The 25,282-nt window shown below is 41.0% G+C and overlaps 1 protein-coding gene across 5 annotated transcripts in view; it reads right to left on the bottom strand.

Moving 5' to 3' along the window:
* ADAMTSL5 (ADAMTS like 5) overlaps positions 1–9,268 on the bottom strand; it is a 123,065-nt gene extending 113,797 nt beyond the window's left edge. For all 5 annotated transcript variants that reach the window (XM_056516561.1, XM_056516552.1, XM_056516570.1 and 2 more), the window contains exons 1-2: positions 9,147–9,268; positions 8,983–9,043 (exon numbers count right to left, since the gene is read on the bottom strand). In XM_056516561.1, the coding sequence (XP_056372536.1) occupies positions 8,983–9,043; positions 9,147–9,163 (78 nt within the window). In that variant the 5' untranslated portion in view covers positions 9,164–9,268. The remainder of the gene's footprint in view (positions 1–8,982; positions 9,044–9,146) is intronic.
* Between the last annotated feature and the right edge of the window lie 16,014 nt (positions 9,269–25,282).

The following is a 25,282-nucleotide window of genomic DNA, read 5'->3' as shown; positions in this document are numbered from 1 at the left end:
TACAAAAAAAATTTAACAAAAAAAGAGACCCCATCTTTTGCCTTTTCATTCCGTTTTAGCCCAATGGCAGATAGGATTAAAAAAAAGTAATCCATGATAATTGGTTTTTAGTACAGAATGATGTTGGTTTGAGGGAATTTACTAAAAATAAACCTCTTATAACATTTAGGAAGTCAAAAAGCCTTAAAGATGAGCTGGTTCAAAGTAAGTTTGAAACTAAAACTAACAGCAACTGGTTAAGTAAGACCCTTTTACCAGGAAATTATAAATGCAACACTTGTAATTGGTGCTGTTACCTATGTATAGATAAGGGCATCAATATTGGAGGGAAATGTATACAATTTAAAGATACTATGTGTTGTAGGACCAGTTTCGTGATCTATGCTATTTTGTGTCCATGCAAAAGATTTTATGTGGGCTGTACTAAACGAGCCTTAAACATCAGATTCAGGGAGCATTTTAAGAACCGGTCATGGAAGCCCCAAATTGATAAGCCATATTTATAGAAGAACACCAGGGTGATGCAACCTGTTTAACATTTTTAGGCTTAGAAAGGGTTAACCACAGAGAGGGGATAAACCGTCAAAAAGCCCTCTTGCAACGAGAAGCCAAGATTATTTTAGAAATGAACGCCCAAGGTAACCTGGGGCTCAATGACCGACTAGACCTTAGTGTTTTTCTATAACAACATGTTTTATTCCATGTATTGAAGTTAGTCCGTACCTGCGGTATCTTGTTTTTAATTTGTTTATGTATGTAATAGTTACCTCCCCTCCGTGAGGTCAGGCAAGGTGAGAGTACTTACCTGTACGAAAGATCCGGAGGTGGACTTGTCTGAAGAAACGCCCAGAGGGGCGTGAAACAATCATCACGGTCCGCTGTCCATCGCTCTGGCGTCCCACGCTTGCTGTCTTATACTGCACCGATGATAAAGAAAACCGATCCCCACGAACCTGTACGTGAGTGCCTCCTCATTTTCTTTTCTTCTATGAACTGTGACCATTTGGAATATTATTGCTTTCTAAACCTTGTTTTTTGGGAAGGTGACAAAAAACTACAATTCTACCATCTTGTGTTTTCAGACAGGTTCACTTGAATAAAGTTATATTTTCAGAAACCAGACATTTCTGGGCATAGTTATACTAATTATGTTTATTTATTTTGTGGTTTGTATCTTTTTATTTTAAAAATTGGAAGAAAAAAAAGGTTTTAAATTCTTGTCATTTTTGTATTTTTAACCCCTTAAGGACCGGAGGTTTTTCCGTTTTTGCATTTTCGTTTTTTGCTCCTTGCCTTTAAAAAATCATAACTCTTTCAAATTTACACCTAAAAATCCATATGATGGCTTATTTTTTGCGCCACCAATTCTACTTTGTAATGACGTCAGTCATTTTGCCCAAAAATCTATGGTGAAGCGGGAAAAAAAATCATTGTGCGACAAAATTGAAAAAAAAACGCTGTTTTGTAACTTTTGGGGGCTTCCGTTTCTACGTAGTACATTTTTCGGTAAAAATGACACCTGATATGTATACTGTAGGTCCATACGATTAAAATGATACCCTACTTATATAGGTTTGATTTTGTCGTACTTCTGGAAAAAATCATAACTACATGCAGGAAAATTAATACGTTTAAAATTGTCATCTTCTGACCCCTATAACTTTTTTATTTTTCCGTGTATGGGGCGGTATGAGCACTCTTTTTTTTGCGCCGTGATCTGAAGTTTTTAACGGTACCATTTTTGCATTGATAGGACTTATTGATCACTTTTTATTCATTTTTAAATGATATAAAAAGTGACCAAAAATGCACTTGTGGACTTGTGGGCAGAGAGTAGAAGGTAGGAATTTGTGGTTCCACTGGGAGCATAAATTTATGCTCGTGACAAGAGATCAGTCCCTCGTCTTGACCCCAATCAAGTAGATGTACCAATTTAGATTTAAATATCTCTGTAGGGTCTCTTGGAATAATCCTATAGGAGGCTCGATCCTTGAGTAGGGAGAGAGTCATCTCCCGATATCTTAATGTATCCATAACCACCAAGTTCCCTCCTTTGTCGGAGGGCTTGATGGTTATGCTAGAATCCTTTTCCAGGGTTTGTAAAGCAAGCATTTCAACTTCTGTCAGATTGGATTTCACCTTGTGATTCCAAGGGGGTATTTTTTCCAGCTCACTCGTCACTGTGTCAAGGAATACATCCAAATTGGATGTATCCATCTGAGGTGGAGTCCTTGTACTTTTAACTTTTAAATCAGTGAACGGGCCTTGTCCACTCACCCTCTCACCTTCCTCTAATAAATCAACCAATGTCATCACTTCCGTCATATTTTCCTCAGAGATACCATATTCCTCACATTTTTCTCGATCATTCTTTCTGAGGAACTTTTTCCATTTAAGCTTCCGAATGAACAAGTTGATATCCTTAATCCACTCGAATGCTTTGTATTGTGTGGTAGGCACAAATCCTAGTCCTTTAGTAAGGACTGATAGCTCTGAGGAAGATAGAATCTTTGAAGATAGATTTAAGACTTGGTTTTCTGTGTGACCGTGGGATCCGGTTTCTCCCGTAAACCGTATGGGGTTCCTCTCCCCTCTAAAAAAGATGTAGAGGATGACGGGACTGAAGAAGAAGAGGGCAAGGAGGAATAACCTCCCCTCCCCCTTCGATTTGCCCATCTTCCTCGGCCCCTACCTCGACCGCGGTTCCTTCTGTCCCGTGGGGATACAGATGGATGACCGAGATCCCTTCTGTCTGAATCCGAAGATTCAATGTCCGAGGTGGAGACCTCCCCCGCTGTTCCCTCTCTGACTGGTTTGTCTTGGAAGTGAAAGGCCCTTTTCTCCCTAAACTCCGCTAGGTCCCGTACAAATTGTTTATGCTTACGGATTTTTAAGGAAGTGTAGAATCTGTCTACTGATGATTCTAATATCGCCTCCCTCCTTATATAATCAGAATCTGACTTATGTTTAATAGTCTCCTCAATCAGGTCACTCAGACGTTTACTGTTTTTTTCCAATGTGATTTTTTCCTCTTCTAACAGAAGATTCATAAACCTAAAAGAGCCTATCATAGACTCCTGTTCCCACTTTGTAAGCAAATTCGCTGACCGGGACCTCTCAGCAGGTAGAATATTGATTCTAAGACCCTTAGGTATTATGTTATTTTTCAAATAATTCTCAAGGGATTGAACCTCCCAAAAAGACTTCAAGCTATCTTTGTAGGCCTCATATAATTCTTTAAATAAGGCCTTCAATGATATAACAGAGCCATCCTCATTATCTGTCTCTTGTTCAGAGAATACGTCCACAGCATCCGCTGTCCATTTTTTAAAATCTACGGACCCCGTGAGAAAGCTTGCCAAGCAGGGGAGTTTTACCTGTGTGGATTTGTGGCAGTCAGGGATATATTGAGGTAAGAGTGAGCTTTGCCTATCTCTGTGGCACCATGTTGTGGTTCTTTTTATAGATCCCTAGTAATAATACAGTTTGTGTATCCCCCCCCTTTTTTTTCATTAGCCTCTCTGCAGTGAAGGATAGGAAGTGTGGGAATTATTATTGGCTACATAGTCCCTCACATGGAGGAAACCTATCTTTAAAGGTAATGTTGTATTGTCACTTTACTTGGTACTTAATTGTATATTATTATGGGGTCTTACTGACGAGGGGTCCATCTATCTCTAGTGTGGATTCTGTGGGAGCTACAACAGTACCCTGGTTATCATCAGTATACACACACGGAGGTAATTTGAACGTAAAGGCACATTTGAGTTTATATGCGATTTGAATTAATAAATTATAGTTCATCAAATTATATTATTGTATTTTCTTAAGCTAATAGGGGCCATTGCTGAGGAAGAAAATAATTGTATTTATTAGCCTATTTCATATCATATGGGCGCTCTTTGATGTACTCTGACATTCAGGTACTTTTCAAAATTATTCTATTCTCTGTGTGTAATGGTCTTTGTATTTGCATTCTGCTATCTGGTTTCTTTTGCTGTATGTGCTTAATGTGCCTGAGCCACATGTTTGTTTACTATTTATTATTAATTATTATTTATTATTTTTTATTTTTAGTCTGTCTGCTCTGAGTTTGTTTATTTATTAACGGCTATATGTCTTTTTGTCGCTTTCCTGCCTGTTTGCTTTTTGCTTTTCAGGAAGTGGAACTAAACCTGGAGGTCATATCAAGGACCTTGGGTCTATTGGTTATCAAGGACACTATTGGAGACTATCCATGAAGAGGAATCCCACAGAAACTATATCGTACATTTATTAACCCTGCTTGCTGTGTGTTCTATGTGTTCTTCCTGCCTGTTATACATTGAATAGAATAAGTTATAAGATATACATCTCCACTGTGTGTCCGGGGTTTAAGTATAACCCCTGATGAACCGTGGACATATCTAACCCACGGGGAAACGCGTCGGGTTTGATAAGGGTGTTAAATAAGGGATCGACCCTGGAGGGAATCTACCCTGTTTTGAGTCTTTATGTATTGTAGACCGATGACTCTGTATCCATTTTATAGTAACTATAGGTTTTAACTGGATTTAATAAAAGTTGTTAAATTTTAGCTATTTTGGTTGGTCTTGAGTTAGTAATTAGCTAAATTGGATTTATGTTCCATATATCAGTGATTTGCAAACAGTGTACTGTGGCTACATTAGTATAGCAGAGTACTGTACAAGCAGTTTCTTATTACATGCTGTCTCTGGCCATGACAACTGTATCTTGGGTGGCAGTTGGGTGATGGAAGAACCCCTTATTTGTCCAACTGTCCAGATGATTCAACATCTAGGGGGTTAAGCTGTCCTTGCCGGTACCAGAGCTGGCACCTGCTGAATATAGGGCTGATTCTGCTCCATATTTCCCCAATGTACAACATACAACAACTGTGGATGTTGCTGAGATTTTAAATGCAGCCAAATCCTTATATGTTGGTTATAAATTTCAAGTAAATTTAGAGAAAACTTTTCATATTAACCCCTTAAGGACTCAGACAATTTTATTTTTACGTTTTCGTTTTTTCCTCCTCGCCTTCAAAAAATCATAACTCTTTTATATTTTCATCCACCGACTAGTATGAGGGCTTGTTTTTTGCGCGACCAGTTGTCCGTTGTAATGCCATCACCCACTTTACCATAAAATGTATGGCACAACCCAAAAACTACCATTTGTGTGGGGAAATTGATAAGAAAACCGCAATTTTGCTAATTTGGGAAGGTTTCATTTTCATGCTGTAAACTTTACGGTACAATAGATCTGTTTTCTTTATTCTGTGAATAAAATGATACCCATGATTACATACTTTTCTATTATTATACCGCTTTAAAAAAATCGCAAACTTTTTTACCAAATTAGTGCGTTTAAAATCCTTCTATTTTGCTGACCTATAACTTTTTCATTTTTCCATATAAGCGGTGGTATGAGGGCAAAATTTTTGCGCTGTGATCTGTAATTTTTTTTATATCACATTTGCATATATAAAACTTTTAATGCATTTTTTATCAATTTTATTTGGAATAAAATGTTATAAAAAAACAGCAATTTTGGACTTTTTTTTTTTACGTTTACTCCGTTCACCGAACGGGATAATTAACATTATGTTTTAATAGTTTGAATATTTAGGCATGCGGCGATACCAAATATGGTTATTGAATTTCTTTTTAACCCTTTTTGGTGGTAAAATGGGGAAAAACGGACAATTAAAATTTTTATTGGGGGAAGGGATTTTTTACTTTTATTTTTTACTTTTTTTACTTTTATTTTTACACCATAGGGGACTATCTATAGCAATCATTTGATTGCTAATAATGTTCAGTGCTATGCATAGGACATAGCACTGATCAGTATTATCGGCCATCTTCTGCTCTGGTCTGCACGAGCTCAGACCAGAGCAGAAGACCCGTGGAAGGCAGGGGACCTCCGTCTGCCATTCTGGAGGATCGCGTTCGCCGGGGCAGCGCTGTGGGCAATCCTATCATCCATTTTAGTGAACGCACTGCCGCAGATGCCGTGATCTGTATCAATCACGGCATCTAAGGGGTTAATGGCGGATATCCGCGCACTCACCATTACGGATGTTGGCCATTACGAGCGGGTCCCTGGCTGCTATCAGCAGCTGGGACCTGCCGCGCATGACCCGAGCATTGTTCCGATGCTCACTGTCAAGTATAGGACGTAAATGTACGTCCTTGTGTGTTAAGTACCACCGCACCAGGACGTACATTTACGTCCTGTGTTGTTAAGGGGTTAAACATGCCATCTTGTTTGTAGAAATGATTTTATTAAACAGAAGGCGTTCAAGGGCGAGCAAGTGGTGTGATCAACTGCTAGTGACAAAACCTACACTCTTTAAAAAAATGTTATGTTATTTAATTCTTGCTTAAAAGGGTATTCTGGCTATATACATCTTATGCCTTATACCCCGCAATCTCAGTGCAGTCCCCGGCATTCTGTGCCTGGCGCTGCCTCCGAGACGGGGATGTGACGTCAATGCCCGGCCCCTAGTGACACCATGCCCCCTCCATTCATGTCTATGGGAGGGGATGTGCGATCATACATCTTATTCCCTATCCTTTGGATAGGGGATAAGATGTATAAAGCCGGAATACCCTGTGGTAGGCCTCTGGGGTAGTGGTAGTGTAGTCAGGGTTTTGCTTTATTATATCAGGGGTTAAGGTTAACCCTATAGTTTGTGACGCCAGGCTAAGGGCTAGTATGCTGAGGTAATTCTCCGGCCTATCGCCGCCCTTCCCAGTAACGATAGGTGCATGCAAATAATGACTGAAGGTCCACAAGGTAGCTGAACTTGAACTTGGATAAACTTTACTTAAAGGCTTGCGGTACATCCAATGAACAGTAACAGTCTCATTAATACAGTCTCTATACACTTCAGTGACTGGCAGTTGTTGCGGACCTTGGCTACGCTCCGTACAGGTAATTGACCACTTATATACATTTGTACAATTACATTTATAGAAGGACCCCGACGTCCTAGGGACTCTGGCTATGGGGACCTATATACAGGTACCGTATAGGATGCAGTACCGGGACACCACAACCCCTTTAAGCATGGCTTATGGGTTTAGTGAGTGGTCTCACTGTGTTATTGACAGTAATTGCTGTTTGTCCACTCACACAGAGAAGACCTGAAATGTAGCCCAGTGATTTAAGTTGATAAATTCTTGGTTACTGAATATTTCTGTACAGAGTCATACATCAATCAGCTTATCTTCTCCTGTTCTATAACATGCACCCTGCAGGTACAGAAGCATGTTCACAGTGACAAGCACATTAATACATTTTACATTCATCTGAAACATCCCCAAAAGAGCTGTCTCTCCTCTGTGAATGTAAGGATTAGGCATGTTGAAATCCAACTGTCTGATGCTTCTCTTTTGTGACCCCATCTGTCAGGGGACAGTTGAATAGTAAGTGGTTGGCCAGTACTGTTGGAATTGTTCAGCCAACAATAATCTAATGTGTATGACCAGTTTACATTAGTTCAACTTGTCCCTGTAGATGAATACAGATTACAAGACCTATATTACTTTGCTGTACAATTGACCCCCAACATATGATGCCCCCAACATACTGCTTGAGTGCCCTATTGTCATGTGCTACGGCACATAATGGGGGAGATTTATCAAAACCTGTGGAGAGGCAAAGTTGCCCATTTGTCCATAGCAACCAATGAGATTGCTTCTTATATTCTTAACAAGGCCTATGAAAAATGAAAGAAGCGACCTGATTGGTTGCTATGGGCAACTGGGCAACTTTGCCTCTCCAAAGGTTTTGATAAATCTCCCCCCAATGTGTAATGGAGACACAGGGAACAACAGTTACTCACTGTGTCTCTGGGCTTCGCGTCTGTTGCAGGCATCCATTTGCTGTGTCCTGCTAAGCCACCCGCTCACTTCCTAGTGACAAAAGTCACAGTCACTAGAGGCTGCTTATGTTCCAGCAATGCAGCACAGCCCTACAGTCTGCTAGTGTCCCAGCAGTGTAACTTGTAGCAGAATATGACCGTGTCTAAAATAGGTACTGTACAGTTTAGCATATCTCACATATATTCAATACAACCAATCCACTCTTCCCCTGTGTTGGAAATCTACAAGTCCCAGCATGGCCTGACATGTAAAATGGCAAAAAAAAAGCCAAAAACAGCATATTTTTACTAATTGGGTTCTATTAAACAGCACAATATATACAGTATATACTGTGCTTTTTATTACTTTGGGTTGACATTTCAGGGACTTCCAAACCATCAGTATTAGACCTGACTAATATTGGTTTTAACATACTATGGTCATACCAGAACCATTTAATATTGTATAGTATGTATAGAGACCAGTGTAATAGGGTTCGATTGACAACACTTCTTGGGGTCTACTGAACTAAAATCCATTCAGGGCAGGAATTGCACTAGAAGTCCATGCTCTCTTCTTCTTCTTCTTTTCTAGTTTATACACTGTATATCTAAACATTTGCTCTAGTTAATTGGCTTTCTATTAAATTGCTTTTAAACTGTGTAAATTTCAGAGGTATGAAGTAGTAAATATTAGACCCGGAGTAAAGAGATGTAGAACTTCAGTTTGCTTTAGGGCTACATAAAATGTGAAGAAATGAAATATATAACCATATGACTATATGACTCCTGGATAATGTAAAAGTACCGGTCCAATATGCAAAGCTCTGAAGAAGAAAACAAGACTGCCTTCCTGCAAGTCAGGGGATATACAGGGTATGATTTTCTTTTGGTGTTTCCAAAAGTAACACTCTAGATCCAACAAACTTTAGCCCATTCCTCACTACCCATTTCTTTTTCCCTCTTTCATCCATTACTGCATAGATGATCAGGAGGGTTTTTCTTGCAGGGACCATTACCTTACACTATATGCCATTCAATACCTGTGTGAGTTGCTCCCTCTATTTGTTCTAAGGATATATGAGATCTTGGTTTTAACCACATCTCACCTGACCAATTGCTCGATCGTGTAATAAGTCCAAGACCAGTATTAATACTGGAATTCTGAACCTGTTAGGAAACATAGATGTGAATATAAACAACTGCAAACAGTGGGAAATCTAACGTAACTAATGTGCACAAAAACATAAAAGTCACAGAAAATCAGATTTACCAGTTCTGCAGCCGCATCCTGGAGGCTTCACACAAACTTCATGTCCTTTTCTAAGTTCAGCCAGAACTCCAGATGTTAGTGGAGATGTGAAAATGGTATTTGTACTACAAAAGGAAGCTCCCAGCCTCTCTCCTTCACATAAACACGGTCTCACAACTAGGATTCCTATGTATTTCTCCTTTCCCATGAACCCTCCCCTTATATTGGAAATGACTTAGACGTTTCCCTCCCCAGCAGGGACTTGTTATTTCCTAGCACACATAATATGCCATTATGTTCAGAAGATGTTAGTAAATGATTTCAGCTTCTCTAAACACTGCAAGTACTTGCCATTTTCTAATAACTCTTCTGACTGTACAGTACTGGTGGAGAGCAGTTACACTGATCATATGCTGTCTGTGCTGTTTTCTGTGTAATACTGCACTGATGTGTCATATTGCACGTATAGTATCCTTACTGTTGCTAACAATAAATCTCAAAGTTTAAAATATTTGGCACTGAATACACAATAAGAGTCTAAAACTTCACTTTTTCTAAATTCATTTAAAAATATTGTACCAAAAAGACAAAAAAGTTGAAAAAATACTATACATACATTTAACTTATTCCGTCCGCCATCACTGTAGCCATACTTTCAGTAGCTGCTAACTGTTTTGTATGTTGCGGTTTATTAGATACACACTCTGACTACCATTTCAGTCAATGAAGGTCGGCCCCGCTTCTGACACTTGGCTGAGAAAGAAAAAGGCATTTTTAAAGGTTTGGCAACCCCCACCACCCATCCAGGAAGGGTACGGTTTGTTTTTAATCCCTAACAGAAATCTAATGATGCCTGCAGCTTAGCATCAAATTCAACTGATTCCCTTTAAAACTTAGTTTACATCGTGTTTTGCACATTTGGTAGGTGTGCTGGAAAACTGAGGGTCTCTTTTGGTACACACTGGGCCAGTATTCATAGGCATGTCTTTTTCAACCATTTATGAAAGCACAGTGGGCTACATTTTCCTATGCAGAGGGTCACAAATAGCACACATTATACTTTTTTTTTTCAATAGGAATTAATGGCCAACATATGCCAATGTATGTGGTAGAAAAGGACCCTTCAAACAGTTTTGCCAGCCAGCATGCAGTATAACAAAAACATAAACATTGTTCACATCAGGTTCTTTACATAAACATAAGCTTCTGAGATTTTCACCCAATACTTGACATGTTTAGTCTCAAAGTTATTCTTTTTTTGGTGCAGTGTATTAGTATCCAACAATCCACAGACAAGCTTATCCACTTTAAATGGGCACTGTCATTAAACATGATTTTTAATATCTGATTCCTTATGCCAAATAAATAACTTTTGTAATTGGCTTACAAAAAAAAAAAAAAAAAAAAAAAAAAACATTTTATGTTAGTTTTTCTGCTGTATTACTTCTGGCCACCAGGGGTCTCCCTTCTTGGCCAGAACACATTCTGTCTGATCTAAATCTCTAAAACTCAGGAAAAGTTTCTCTGCACTGAGCTTGATTGACAACTGCAAAGAGCCTCACTGAAAGCAGCTGCACAGACTAAAAGCTGCACAGACTGAAAGCTGCACAGAGCCTCACTGACAGCTGCACAGAGCCTCACTGACAGCTGCAAAGAGCCTCACTGAAAGAAGCACAGACTGAAAGCTGAACAGAGCTATATGAGGGTGGAAGTGGTCCCCCAGCAGGCTTCAGTGATGTCATGCCTGCTGGGAAACATCCACTTTCTCCAACTGGGAGCAAGAAGAACGGTAAGATAAACAGCTTTTTAAAGCTCATAATTTTTTTTTTTACAGTGGGAGGGGTGTTAGAAGTAGTTAAGGAACATAGCTTGAGTTAGTTTAGAAAAGTTTATTTGGTGACAGGTACTCTTTAACCCCTTAAGGACCAGGCCATTTTACACCTTAGGACCAGAGCATTTTTTGCACATCTGACCACTGTCACTTTAAACATTAATAACTCTGGAATGCTTTTAGTTATCATTCTGATTCCGAGATAGTTTTTTTGTGACATATTCTACTTTAACATAGTGGTAAAATTTTGTGGCAACTTGCATCCTTTCATGGTGAAAAATCCCAAAATTTGATGAAGAAAATGAAAATTTTGCATTTTTCTAACTTTGAAGCTCTCTGCTTGTAAGGAATATGGATATTCAAAATAAAAAAATTTGGGATCACATATACAATATGTCTACTTAATGTTTGCATCATAAAATTGATGAATTTTTACTTTTGGAAGACACCAGAGGGCTTCAAAGTTCAGCAGAAATTTTCAAATTTTTCACAACATCTATTTTTCAAACTCACTATTTTTCAGTGACCAGTTCAGTTTTGAAGTGGATTTGAAGGGTCTTCATATTAGAAATACCCCATAAATGACCCCATTATAAATACTACACCCCCCAAAGTATTCAAAATGACATTCAGTAAGTGTTTTAACCCTTTAGGTGTTTCACAGGAATAGCAGCAAAGTGAAGGAGAAAATTCAAAATCTTCATTTTTTTACACTCGCATGTTCTTGTAGACCCAATTTTTTAATTTTTGCAAGGGGTAAAAGGAGAAAATTTTTACTGGTATTTGTAGCCCAATTTCTCTCGAGTAAGCACATACCTCATATGTCTCTGTAAATTGTTCAGCGGGCGCAGTAGAGGGCTCAGAAGGGAAGGAGCGACAAGGGGATTTTGGAGAGAACATTTTTCTGAAATGGTTTTGGGGGGGCATGTCACCTTTAGGAAGCTCCTAGGGTGCCAAAACAGCAAAAAAAACAAAACACATAGCATACCATTTTGGAAACTAGACCCCTCGGGGAACGTAACAAGGAATTAAGTGAGCCTTAATACCCCACAGGTGTTTCACGACTTTTGCAAATGTAAAAAAATTTTTTTTTTACATAAAATGCTTGTTTTCCCAAAAATGTTACATTTTTACAAAGGGTTAAAGCAGAAAATACCACCCAAAATGTGAAGCCCAATTTCTCCCGATTCAGAAAACACCCCATGTGGGGGTGAAAAGTGCTCTGCTGGCGCACTACAGGTCTCAGAAGAGGAGTAGTCACATTTGGCTTTTTGGAAGCAAATTTTGCTCTGGGGGCATGCCGCATTTAGGAAGCCCCTATGGTGCCAGGACAGCAAAAACAAAAACACATGGCATTATATTTTGGAAACTAGACCCCTTGGGGAACTTAACAAGGGGTAAAGTGAACCTTAATACCCCACAGGGGTTTCACGACTTTTGCGTATGTAAAAAAACAAAATTTACTGAAAATGCTTGGTTTCCCAAAAATTTTACATTTTTACAAAGGGTTAAGGCAGAAAATACCCCCCGAAATTTGAAGCCCATTTTCTCCCAATTCAGAAAACATCCCATATGGGGGTGAAAAGTGCTCTGCTGGTGCACTACAGGTCTCAGAAGGGGAGTAGTCACATTTGGCTTTTTGGAATCAAATTTTGCTCTGGGGGCATGCCGCATTTAGGAAGCCCCTATGGTGCCAGGACAGCAAAAAAAAAACACATGGCATTATATTTTGGAAACTAGACCCCTTAGGGAATGTAACAAGGGGTAAAGTGAACCTTAATACTCCACAGGGGTTTCACGACTTTTGCATATGTAAAAAAAAATAATAATTTACCTAAAATGCTTGTGTTCCCAAAAATGTTACATTTTTACAAAGGGTTAAAGCAGAAAATACCCCCCGAAATTTGAAGCCCAATTTCTCCCGATTCAGAAAACACCCCATGTGGGGGTGAAAAGTGCTCTGCTGGCGCACTACAGGTCTCAGAAGAGGAGTAGTCACATTTGGCTTTTTGGAAGCAAATTTTGCTCTGGGGGCATGCCGTATTTAGGAAGCCCCTATGGTGCCAGGACAGCAAAAAAAAAAAAACACATGGCATTATATTCTGAAAACTAGACCCGTTGGGGAACGTAACAAGGGGTAAAGTGAACCTTAATACCCCACAGGGATTTCACGATTTTTGCATGTGTAAAAAAAAAAAAAATAATTCACTAAAATGTGGGTTTCCCCACAAATTTCAAATTTTTGCAAGAGTTAATAGTAGAAAAGACCCCCAAAAATGTGTAACCCCATCTCTTCTGAGTATGGAGGTACCCCATAAGTGGACGTGAAGTGCACTGCAGGAGCGCCACAATGCTCAGAAGAGAAGGAGTCACATTTACAAACTTTGCTGAAATGGGGGGGACATGTCGCATTTAGGAAGCCCCTATGGTGCCAGGACAGCAAAATACCCCCCACATGCCATACCATTTTGCAAACTAGACCCCCTTAAGGAATGTAACAAGGGGTAAAGTAAGCCTTAATACCCCACAGGGGTTTCACCACTTTTGCATATGTAAAAAAAAAATATTTTTTTCCACTAAAGTGTGTGTTTCCCCCCAAATTTTACATTTTTACAAGGGTTAATAGCAGAAAAGACACCCCACAATTTGTAAATACATTTCTTTGGAGTAAGGACATACCTTATTTTTTGATGATTTAGGCTTGGCGGGTGCACAGCAGGTCTTGCTTGAGTGGGAATGCAGTCAGGGACCTTGAGCTTGATATGGAGCCAGGATGTGGGACCCCTCCTCAAGGTGCGCTAATGGGGGGAGTACTGAGCCCTAAAATAGGGGAACACTATGGGGGACAACGGGCCGTAACTGGGGTAGACAGGTGGGGTACAGAGGCCCGTAACATGGGGTACAGTGGGCCAGAAAATTATAAAACATAATAAAACAGGATATGCTCCCAGAATGATGACCCGGAGCATAGCCAAAACTAAAAAAAAATATGCCCGCCCCAAACCCTATGCTCTGAATCATCATTCTGGGAATGGGATGTGTGTGGCCGTCCCTAACCTGTTGCCTCAAAAGCGCACCCGCTCAGGTGGAGAGAGAGCGCTGCGCATTTGAGGCAACATAAAAAGTCCCCGATGATAGTGACTCAGTGACCTATGACCCATTTTTGAAAAAACACCCCAGAGGTCTTATCAGATTATTATTATTTTTTTTCAGGTTTTTTTGAGCAATTTTATGATTTTATGGGGGTTAAATTTTGGAATGTACTCTGGACTTTGTTCATTGGCAAATTATGGAAAATTCAAATGAAAAGGGAAAATTTAGTGCTCCATGGAAGTGTGATACTCCCTGAAGCAGCCTATGCAGAGGCCCGGATTATCTGGGTAAGTGTCGCATTGATATGTGGTGTCCTTGCGCATCCCCTTCCTGAAACACACTCTGCATTTTTTCTGGGTTCGTCCCTTCTTTCCAGTGGGGGGGGATCACACCTGGAAAGTGCTTGCCGAGGAAGATCCTGGCGCCTATAACTCCAGACCCTTGGGAAGTCCGGTCTGATCTTTCCCGGTCGCCAAAGATCAGGAACCTTAGGACTTCTTCTTGGTACTGGAGGAATGTCCCTGTGTTGCCAGCGTACTGGGATAGTACAAAAGCGTTGTACATGGCAACCTGTACCAAGTAGACCGCAACTTTTTTGTACCATGCCCGTGTTTTCCGCATGGCGTTGTATGGCTTGAGGACTTGATCTGAGAGATCAACTCCCCCCATATACAGATTGTAGTCCAGAATACAATTGGGTTTGAGGACCAGTCCCACGGTACCTCGCACAGGGACAGGGGTGCTGCCATTCCAATGAATAGTGGTGAGTATAAGGATATCCCTATTATCCTTATACTTCACCAACAACAGGTGATCATGGGTCAGGGCACAGGACTCACCCTTGGGAATAGGCGTCTTGACCAAATTTAGAGGGAAGCCTCTCTTTTTTTTCCGCACGGTCCCACAAGCGGACGTGGATCTGGCGGAAAGGGATTTGAACAGAGGGATGCTGGTATAAAAGTTATCCATGTATACGTTGAAACCCTTATCCAGCAATGGGTTCACAAGGTCCCAAACGAGTTTCCCGCTAACACCCAGACTGGGGAGACATTCTGGGGGTTCAGGTCTGAGCTTCCCCCGGTTCCACCTGCCGCCTCCCTGCAAGGACCGATTAAAGTCCATAGATGAATGTACACAGTTGATCCGCCATTACGCGAACTGTGAGCCCTCCGCTACTCTTCTTGTTGTGTGATATTGTGCTGAATGTTGTGACTTTCTTGCATGTAGCGCCACCCAGCCATCTACACCTGTTCCTGAGTTCCCAAGCTGAATTTAAGTGTTGGATGCATAGAGCAGCAGTGCTGGCTGTTCCTGTCTTTTTCTTCGAGATTGGCCCTCATTTACTATTGCCAACCCAACATGTTTTGTCGGGTTGTGCGCCAGTTTTGAGCGCATTGCGCCTGAAATTCTGTCTGCGCCAGAATTTGCACCTGAAATTCTGTCTGCGCCTGAATGTTCCCTGAAATTGTGCCTGAATTGAAAAACCCCAACTAACTCTCCATTTTGCTAAGAAAACCCCAAAAAGGGGCGTGGCTGTTGGGGGAAGGGGCGTGGTCATATAAAAGGTGCGTGTTTCCGACATTTTCACAAAATCCCAACATATTTACTAAAGTTTCCACAGAAAATGTGGTGGATTTCAGCTGAGGAAAACCCTACAGGTCAGAGCATGTGTAAATAAAGCAAAGTGTAGGGAAAGTGGAAACTGTAGGGAAACTTTAGTAAATACTGTGGAAAAAACTTGTAGGGAATTAAAACCCACAAAGAAACCTACACAACACTCTTAGTAAATAAGGGCCAATGTGTGTTATCATGGTATTCCCCAGACTTGTCGATTAAAGGTTTCCACTGCTCCATTGTGCTTTGTCATGTATTGCTTGCATGCAGCTGCTCAGCTATGGATACTCATGCCATAAAGCTCCTATCTCACAGTTTCCACTTTCCAATAATACCACTAACAGTTCATCATGAAATATCTAGGAGAGAAGACATTTGAGGGGTAGTCCAGTGGTGAAAAACTTATCCCCTATCCTAAGGATAGGGGATAAGTTTGAGATCACAGGGGGGGGGGGGGGGGAGGGGGGGTCCGACCACTGGGGCCCCTGCGATCTCTCTGTCACGGGGCCAGGCTCTCCGGCCAGATAGCGGGTGTCGAACACCGCACAAAGTGGCGGCCAACACGCCCCCTCAATACAACGCTATGGCAGAGCCGGAGATTGCCGAAGGAGATCGCGAGGGGCCCCAGCGGTCGGACCGCCCGCAATCTGCAACTTATCCCCTATCCTTAGGATAGGGGATAAGTTGTTCACCACTGGACTACTCCTTTAACCCCTTAAGGACTGAGCGATTTCACGTTTTTGCATTTTCGTTTTTTCCTCCTTGCCTTTAAAAAATCATAACCCTTTCAATTTTGCACCTAAAAATCCATATGATGGCTTATTTTTTGCGTCACCAATTCTACTTTGTAATGACATCAGTCATTTTACCCAAAAATCTACGGCGAAATGGGGAAAAAAATCATTTTGAGACAAGTTTTGGGGGCTTCTGTTTCTACGCAGTACATATTTCAGTAAAAATGACACATTGGCCCATATTTACTATTGCAAACCCGACATGTTTTGTCGTGTTGTGCGCCAGAAATTCTGTCTGTGCCAGAATTTGTGCCAGAATAGAAAAAGCCCGACATTTTACTAAGAAACCCGAAAAAGGGGAGTGATTGTCGGGAAAAGGGGGCATGGTGACCGAAGTGGGGCTTGTTTCCGACATTTAAAAAAAAAAAACAACATATTTTCCAAGGCTTCCACAGAAAATGTGGTGGATTTCAGTTGATGAAAACCCCACAGATCTGAACATGTGCAAAGAAAAGCAAAATGTAGGAAAAGTGGAAAATGTAGGAAAACCTTACTGAATACCGTGGAAAAAGCATTGTTGGGAATTAAAACCCACAAAGAAACCTACACTCCACTCTTAGTAAATCAAGGCCATTCTCTTTATTCTGTAGGTCCATACGGTTAAAATGATACCCTACTTATATAGGTTTGATTTTGTCGGACTTCTGAAAAAAAATCATAACTACATGCAGGAAAATTTATACGTTTAAAATTGTCATTTTCTGACCCCTATAACTTTTTTATTTTACCACGTATGGGGCGGTATTAGGGCTCATGTTTTGCACCGTGATCTGAAGTTTTTAGCAGTACCCTTTTTGTATTGATTGGACTTGTTGATATAAATAGTGACCAAAAATACACTATTTTGGACTTTTGAATTTTTTTGCGCGCACGCCATTGACCGTCCGGTTTAAATAACGATATATTTTATAATTCGGACATTTCCGCACGCGGCGGCCGGGACCCCGTGTTATAGACAGGGACCAGACTTAGGACGTACTCATACGTCCTAAGTCCTTAAGGGGTTAAGTGAACTCTTTAAAATTACCCTTTATTTCACAGATGTTTGTAAAGGCACGCTGCATTGGTAGGTGCTGTATTTTATACACCTGTGGCAATAGAATAGAAAGAAACACCTGCATTTAATGGTTAAGAGGTGTTTACCAATAAGTGTATCTGTATAGTGTGCTACACACATCATTTATACTATAAAATTGTCAAGGACGGGTGTGGATGAGGCCTTAAAATGTGAGTGACTGCTGGTGTATTCTGCTGAGTGCCGGCGCAAAGAATACACACCAGACAGAATGTTGGTATAATATCTCGTCAGCATACTGACCAAGGAGCTGCCCCAAGGAGTTCTCTTTATTGCACGAAAGTACAGTGTTTTTACATTTGAAAAAAAAGGAGGTTTAGTTATGATGTCAAAACCATCATGTTATATTCTGATTGGTTATTTGAGCTTTATCTCTGTATATATTAGTATATTTAAGCATTTATTTATTTCTTGGCCAAAGTTCACTTATGCAGCTCTTTTACTCTGAAACTGCAAAAACCCAGATCTTTGTCCTTCCATACAATCTGTATCTTCTTCAAATGTTTTTGTCTTCTGACGTCTCATCTTGGGCCTCCTGGCGTCATTTGAAGGTCTTCACCTTAGTTGCAAGTGTAGTGTCCCAGTACAGGACTTGGTCCTGTCCCCGTCTAAAGTCCCCTCAGCCAGGGTCCCTCCATTCTCATAGGGCTCTCCTGTAGGGCTTACCCCTAGTCGCCTCATATAAATGTGTTATTTAATGTACAGGGTGGGCCATTTATATGTTTACACCTTAATAAAATGGGAATGGTATGTGATATTAACTTCCTGTTTGTGGCACATTAGTATATATGAGGGGGGAAACTTTTCAAGACGGGTGGTGACCATGGTGGCCATTTTGAAGTCGGCCATTTTGAATGCAACTTTTGTTTTTTCAATGGGAAGAGGGTCATGTGACACATCAAACTTATTGGGAATTTCACAAGAAAAACAATGATGTTGGTCTTGGTTTTAACATAACTTTATTCTTTCAAGAGTTATTTACAAGTTTCTGACCACTTATAAAATGTGTTCAATGTGCTGCCCATTGTGTTGGATTATCAATGCAACCCTCTTCTCCCACTCTTCACACACTGATAGCAACACCGCAGGAGAAATGCTAGCACAGGCTTCCAGTATCCGTAGTTTCGGGTGCTGCACATCTCGTATCTTCACAGCATAGACAATTGCCTTCAGATGACCCCAAAGATAAAAGTCTAAGGGGGTCAGATTGGGAGACCTTGGGGGCCATTCAACTGGCCCACGATGAACAATCCACTTTCCAGGAAATTGTTCATCTAGGAATGCTCGGACCTGACACCCATAATGTGGTGGTGCACCATCTTGCTGGATAAACTCCAACTCCAAGGGAACGTGCAAGCTCCAGTGCATGAAGAGGGAAACACATCATCATGTAGCAATTTCGCATATCCAGTGGCTTTGAGATCTCCATTGATGAAGAATGGCCCCACTATCTTTGTACCCCATATACCACACCATACCATCAATTTTTGTGTTCCAACAGTCTTGGAGGGATCTATCCAATGTGGGTTAGTGTCAGACCAATAGCGGTGGTTTTGTTTGTTAACTTCACCATTCACATAAAAGTTTGCCTCTTCACTGAACAAAATCTTCTGTTTAAACTGAGCATCCTGTTCCAATTTTTGTTTTGCCCATTCTGCAGAACCTGAAACTACGGATACTGGAAGCCTGTGCTAGCATTTCTCCTGCGGTGTTATCAGTGTGTGAAGAGTGGGAGCAGAGGGTTGCATTGACAATCCAACACAATGGGCAGCACATTGAACACATTTTAAAAGTGGTCAGAAACTTGTAAATAACTCATGAAAGAATAAAGTTATGTTAAAACCAAGCACATCATTGTTTTTCTTGTGAAATTTCCAATAAGTTTGATGTGTCACATGACCCTCTTCCTATTGAAAAAACAAACTGACCAATGTCACTTTATGCATTAATAATTCTGGGATGCTTTTACCGATTATTCTGATCCCGAGATTGTTTTTCTGTGACATATTCTACTTTAACACAGTGGTAAATTTTCGTCGTTACTTGCATCCTTTCTTGGTGAAAAATCCCAAAATTTTGAAAATGTTGCATTTTTCTAACTTTGAAGCTCTCTGCTTGTAAGGAAAATGGATATTCCAAATAAATAATATATTGATTCACATATACAGTATGTCTACTTTATGTTGGAATCATAAAGTTGACATGTTTTTACTTTTGGAAGACATCAAAGGGGTTCAAAGTTCAGCAGCAATTTTCCAATTTTTCACAAAGTTTTCAAAATCTGAATTTTTCAGGGACCAGTTCATTTTCGAAGTGGATTTGAGGGCTCTTCATATTAGAAATACCCCATAAATGACCCCATTATAAAAACTGCACCCCCAAGTATTCAAAATGACATTCAGAAAGTGTATTAACCCTTTAGGTGTTTCACAAAAATACCTCATATGTGTATGTCAAGTGTTCGGAGGGCGCAGTAGAGGGCTCAGAAGGGAAGGATCAACAATGGGATTTTGGAGAGTGAATTTTGCTGAAATGGTTTTGGGGGGGCATGTAACATTTGGGAAGCCCCTATGGTGCCAGAACAGCAGAAAACCCCACATGGCATACCATTTTGGTAACTACACCCCGCAAGGCACATAACAAGGGGTCCAGTGAGCCTTAACACCCCACAGGTATTTGACGACTTTTTGTTAAAGTTGGATGTGTAAGTGAATTTTTATTTTTTTACACTAAAATGCTGGTTTTCCCCCAACTTTTACATTTTTACAAGGGGTTATTGGAGAAAATGCCCACCAAAATTTGTAACCCCATCTCTTCTGAGTATGGAAATACCCCATGTGTGGACGTCAAGTGCGCTGCGGGCGCACTACAATGCTCAGAAGAGAAGTAGTCACATTTGGCTTTTGGAAAGCAAATTTTGCTGAAATGGTTTTTGGGGGCATGTCGCATTTAGGAAGCCCCTATGGTGCCAGAACAGAAAATGGCATACACATGGCATTCTATTTTGGAAACTACTCCCCTCAAGGAACGTAACAAGGGGTACAGTGAGCCTTAACACCCCACAGGTGCTTGACAAATTTCCGCTAAAGTTGGACATGAAAATGAAAAATTAGATTTTTTTCACTAAAATGCTGGTTTTACCCCAAATTTTTCATTTTCACAAGGGGTAATTGGAGAAAAAGCCTCCCAAAATTTGTAACCTCATTTCTTCTGAGTATGGAAATACCCCATATATGGATGTAAAGTGCTCTGCGGGCGGACTACAATGCTCAGAAGAGAAGGAGCGCCATTGAGCTTATGGCGAGAGAATTTGTTTGGAATGGAAGTGAGGGGCCATGTGCGTTTACAAAGCCCCCAGTGGTGCCAGAACAGTGGACCCCCCCCCCCCCCACATGTGACCCTATTTTGGAAATTACACCCCTAACAGAATTTAATAAGGGGTGCAGTGAACATTCACACCCCACTGGCGTTTGACAGATCTTTGGAACAGTGGGCTGTGCAAATCAAAAATTAAATATTTCATTTTCACGGACCACTGTTCCAAAAATCTGTCAGACACCTGTAAGGTGTAAATGCTCACTGTACCCCTTATTACAATACCTGAGGGGTGTAGTTTCGAAAATGGGGCCACATGGGGGGGGGCACTGTTCTGGCACTATGGGGGCTTTGTAAACACACAAGGCCTTCCATTTTGGACACATTCTCTCTCCAGAAGCCCAATGGCATTCCTTCTCTTCTGAGCATTGTAGTTCACCCCCAGAGCACTTTACATCCACATATGGGGTATGTTCTTACTCAGAAGAAATGGGGCTACACATTTTGGGGGGCTTTTTTCCTATTCTCTCCTGTACATTCACATGGGGGGGGGGGGGCAAACCTCCAGCTGTTGCAAAGCTACAACTCCCAGCATGCACTGACAGACCATAAATGCTGGGAGTTGTAGTTATGCAAGAACAGCTGGAGGCACATTGGTTGCAAAACACAGAGTTTGTTACTGAACTTAGTGTTTCGCAACCAGTGTGCCTCCAGCTGTTGCAAATCTAGAACTCCCAGCACGTACAGGCTCTCAGTGCATGCTGGGAGTTGTATTTTTGCAACAGCTGGAGGCACACTGGTTGCAAAACACTGAGTTAGGTAACAAACTCGGTTTCACAACCAATGTGTCTCTAGCTGTTGCAAAGAGATCACAAACGTCCCCAAAAAAAGGAAGTCCGAGATCTGAACTAAATTAGACACAATTACCCCAGAGCACATAGCCTGGGGTACAGATATCCCTATTAGAAGGGGATTCCTTAAAACATAACTTTTATTGGTATACGTTAATATGTAACCAGAACGATTAGTGCTCGAAGTGAATTTAAAAATTCATGTACTATGTGCCCATAGATTCAATATTAATTGGTGGAACACCACTCTCTATGTATCCTAATATTGGGATCTATGTATAAGAACCCACAAAAAGGTCATATGTACATGTGCTTAAAAACATTAAATGCCACCTCTACATGTTTCAGCGATAAATCGCCGTCATCTGCCACACCTCCTGATGACGGCGATTTATCGCCCTCAGTCCTTAAGGACTTTAAAACGGGGGCGTATGGATACGCCCGCCGTCCTTAAGGGGTTAAGGACCTTACAGGGTCATGTGATTTACCCAGGGTTCACTGGGTCAGGACTTACAGGTTTGCCAGCCAATGAGCTTAGTCCAGCCCCTTATTATATAAAGGGCTGTAGTCAATCAATTCCCTCTCTTATTTCCTGGCTACAAAGCAAGCAACTCTCTTAGTTCCTGCACTACAAAGCAAGCACAAGCATCTCATCAGCATCAATTCAAGTCAGCTAGGCCAAAGCCTAAGCATCTGCAGCCACTAAACCGTGAGTTACCAAAAGCTCCATCTATCAAATCCTGTGGGACTACTACAAGCTCAAATATTATAATTAGTAGCACAGTGGCTAGCATCAAAAGCTCATTGCTTCCAAGTCCCAGCAAACCTGTGAAGAACCTGTATCCCGGTTCACTCTGCAAGTAAAGTTTCTTCAGTTTATTCATAAAATCTGCTGTGGACATTCCATTTATTCTCCCTGCCGTTTGTGGGACGGTTGGCGGTCAGATTATTAACACTAAGGAAACCGCAGGGTTAATACCACCAGACCCTGCAATACCACTGCAACACCCCAGTTACCGCTACTCTCCTAGACACCACACAAGCAAATAGTAAATATCTTTTTTCAGCATTAGAAATGGCATATAAATATATAAGTATTAATATATATTGATTGGCAATCAGAATCATTTTAATCAACTTGTCAAAATATTCAGCATGTCAACTTTGACACATTTACCATTCAGAGTGGTCAAGGTGATTTTATTGCTTGTGAAGGTTATTTGAAATTACAGTTGATTAATGACCTCTTGTATGTAGAAGTCCCATACAGCCCATACAAACTGAATAGTGTAATAGTTCAAAAAATTCCACTAACAAAAAATCTGCACATATAGCACTTTGCAATGTATTTGAATGGAGCTTAATATACACAGATACAGCTTTAATTGTTAATATAGACACAGGAGCTGTAGTATAAAAAAAGAATCTACATCAAATTGTATCTACAGTCCTGTCTGCATTGTTTTCCTTGGTATCCTCCATAGAAACAGCACCATCTGCTGGCTTTGCGGGTTACTGCATTACTTACATCACTTTGCTCAGTGCAGTGCTATTGTGTCATTGTAGCAGCCAGGGGAGGGCAAGCACACAGCACTGAACAACTTATCTTGCACAAATAGAGTGTGGGTGTAAATATATCATTAAACCTTAACATAGGTAATGTTTAGCTGCATTTATCGGTAGTAACATATACTGCTAGATAAATAATGTACGGTAGTTACCAAATATCTCAACAGGCATCAATACTATAAGAGAAAAATAGAGAAAAGAAGAAAGGAAATTCCCATAGTCTGGTCTGCTGAATGAACCTCATAAACTGGAAGCCGCTACCAGCCCCCTGTAGGTAGATACCACTGTAGATAGTTGCCCTCTATAAATAGTAGAGTTACTCCCTGTAGGTAGGTCCCTTTGTACATAGTTACCCCTATATATGTAGTTTACTGTATACATAGTTGTCTCCTGTAGGTGGGTTCCCTATAGAATTTCAGTACAGAATCTCATGCCCATCCTGTGTGGCAGATGCTGTTCAATGTCCGTCATGGGTCCATTCTCCTCAGAACTCGTTATAATTCACAGTATAATGCAATGTTATGCAATGGTTAATGTATTTGTGTTTTCTATGCACTGTTACCTTAAAAATCCTGTTGCTATGAACCTTGTTGGTAGGGGAGTATGCAGAGGTGAACATGTGACTTATCCGCAGGGCCGCCATCAGGGGGGTACAACCGATACCCCTGCAAGGGGCCCAGACCCACAGGGGGTGCATCTGGTTCCGTCAAATTTTTTTGTACACTGACTGACTGACTGACTGGCTGTACTCTGTACAGTCAATCAATCAGTCACAGATCACACACGGCAGTGGCAGTGCCTCGTACCTCCGGGCTGGCAGCCGCTGTCTCTTTAAAAAAGCAGCAGTGGTCGCCGGGAGGTACGTCCGCTGCTGCGCTCTGCACGCTGACGCCGGCCCCGATGTCACTTGACCGCAGTAGCGTTGTGGCAGAGTCGGGAAGAGGAGGCCAGCGGTGTGTAGCATCAGTCTGACTGCCGGCTACAGAGCGCAAAGGATGAGCATGCCCTGAGGAGGACAGCGGGCCGGCACAGAGCAGAGGTAAAGAAAAAAAAAAGGAGAAAAAAATATTTTTATGGAGCTGGGGCAGAACTATGTTGTTGGGCCTGCAGTCTGGGGGGCAAGGACTAAGGCCTACAACTATATGGGGGGAACAGTTAGCAGCAGAGAGGGGCCTACAACAACTATATGGGCACAAGTTGCCCCCATTTAGCTTTTGTAGGCCTTTTGTAGCTAATAATTGCCCCCCATATAGTTGTAGGCCCTGAAAGGTTCTCTGTCTACTCAGTACCCCTGGTACCAGGTCCAATTTGGTTTAAGGCTTGTACTGGCGCCAGGAGAGCGTCTTGTCGGGTGTGGAAAGAATACATGCACACAGGATACCGTCTAAGATCAATATGCTTTACTTTTACCAATTCTTATTTATATATCATGAGGAAACAACAAAATTGTACAATAGTTATACGTCAGCAGTCAAGCGATGCAGAATAACAGGATGTACATGACTTAAGGTCTGTACCCTTATATGGATTGGTGTAACTTATGCCTTGCGGTTACTAGAAAGCAGAACTATTATATGTCATACAAGGAATTAAAGATCTGTATATAAATAATACAAATTTATCAGGATCCTTGCATCCTTCAATCCCCTCTTAAAACCAGTTGTCACTTAGACAACTTGGTTTTTCTTGTTTTCCATTTTCTTTTGAGAAGTCTTTATGTGGGCAGTATAGCCCTCTGCTGAGTGACGGTGAAGTAGAGGGAATTGGGTGTCTGATGAGGTGGAGAGGAGGATTTTAGTATCTGCAGCAGGTCTTGGCTTGCAGCGTTTCATACATAAGAAAATACGTTTTATTGATACATATACTATGAGGGCAATAACAATAATGTGTATTATGAGCTGCAGAACGCCCCCTATCCATCCTCCTATGCCCTTGAGCCAGGTAGCAGGATTCAATATTGAAAAGGTATCCCTCCACCACTTATCCTTGTTGATTTCATTGTCTTTGGCATATTT

The sequence above is a fragment of the Hyla sarda genome, chromosome 1, assembly GCF_029499605.1.
Source record: "Hyla sarda isolate aHylSar1 chromosome 1, aHylSar1.hap1, whole genome shotgun sequence".
Classification (NCBI taxonomy): Eukaryota; Metazoa; Chordata; class Amphibia; order Anura; family Hylidae; genus Hyla; species Hyla sarda.
Note: the sequence above shows the minus strand (reverse complement) of the source record. Positions and strands in the feature narration are given on the sequence as shown.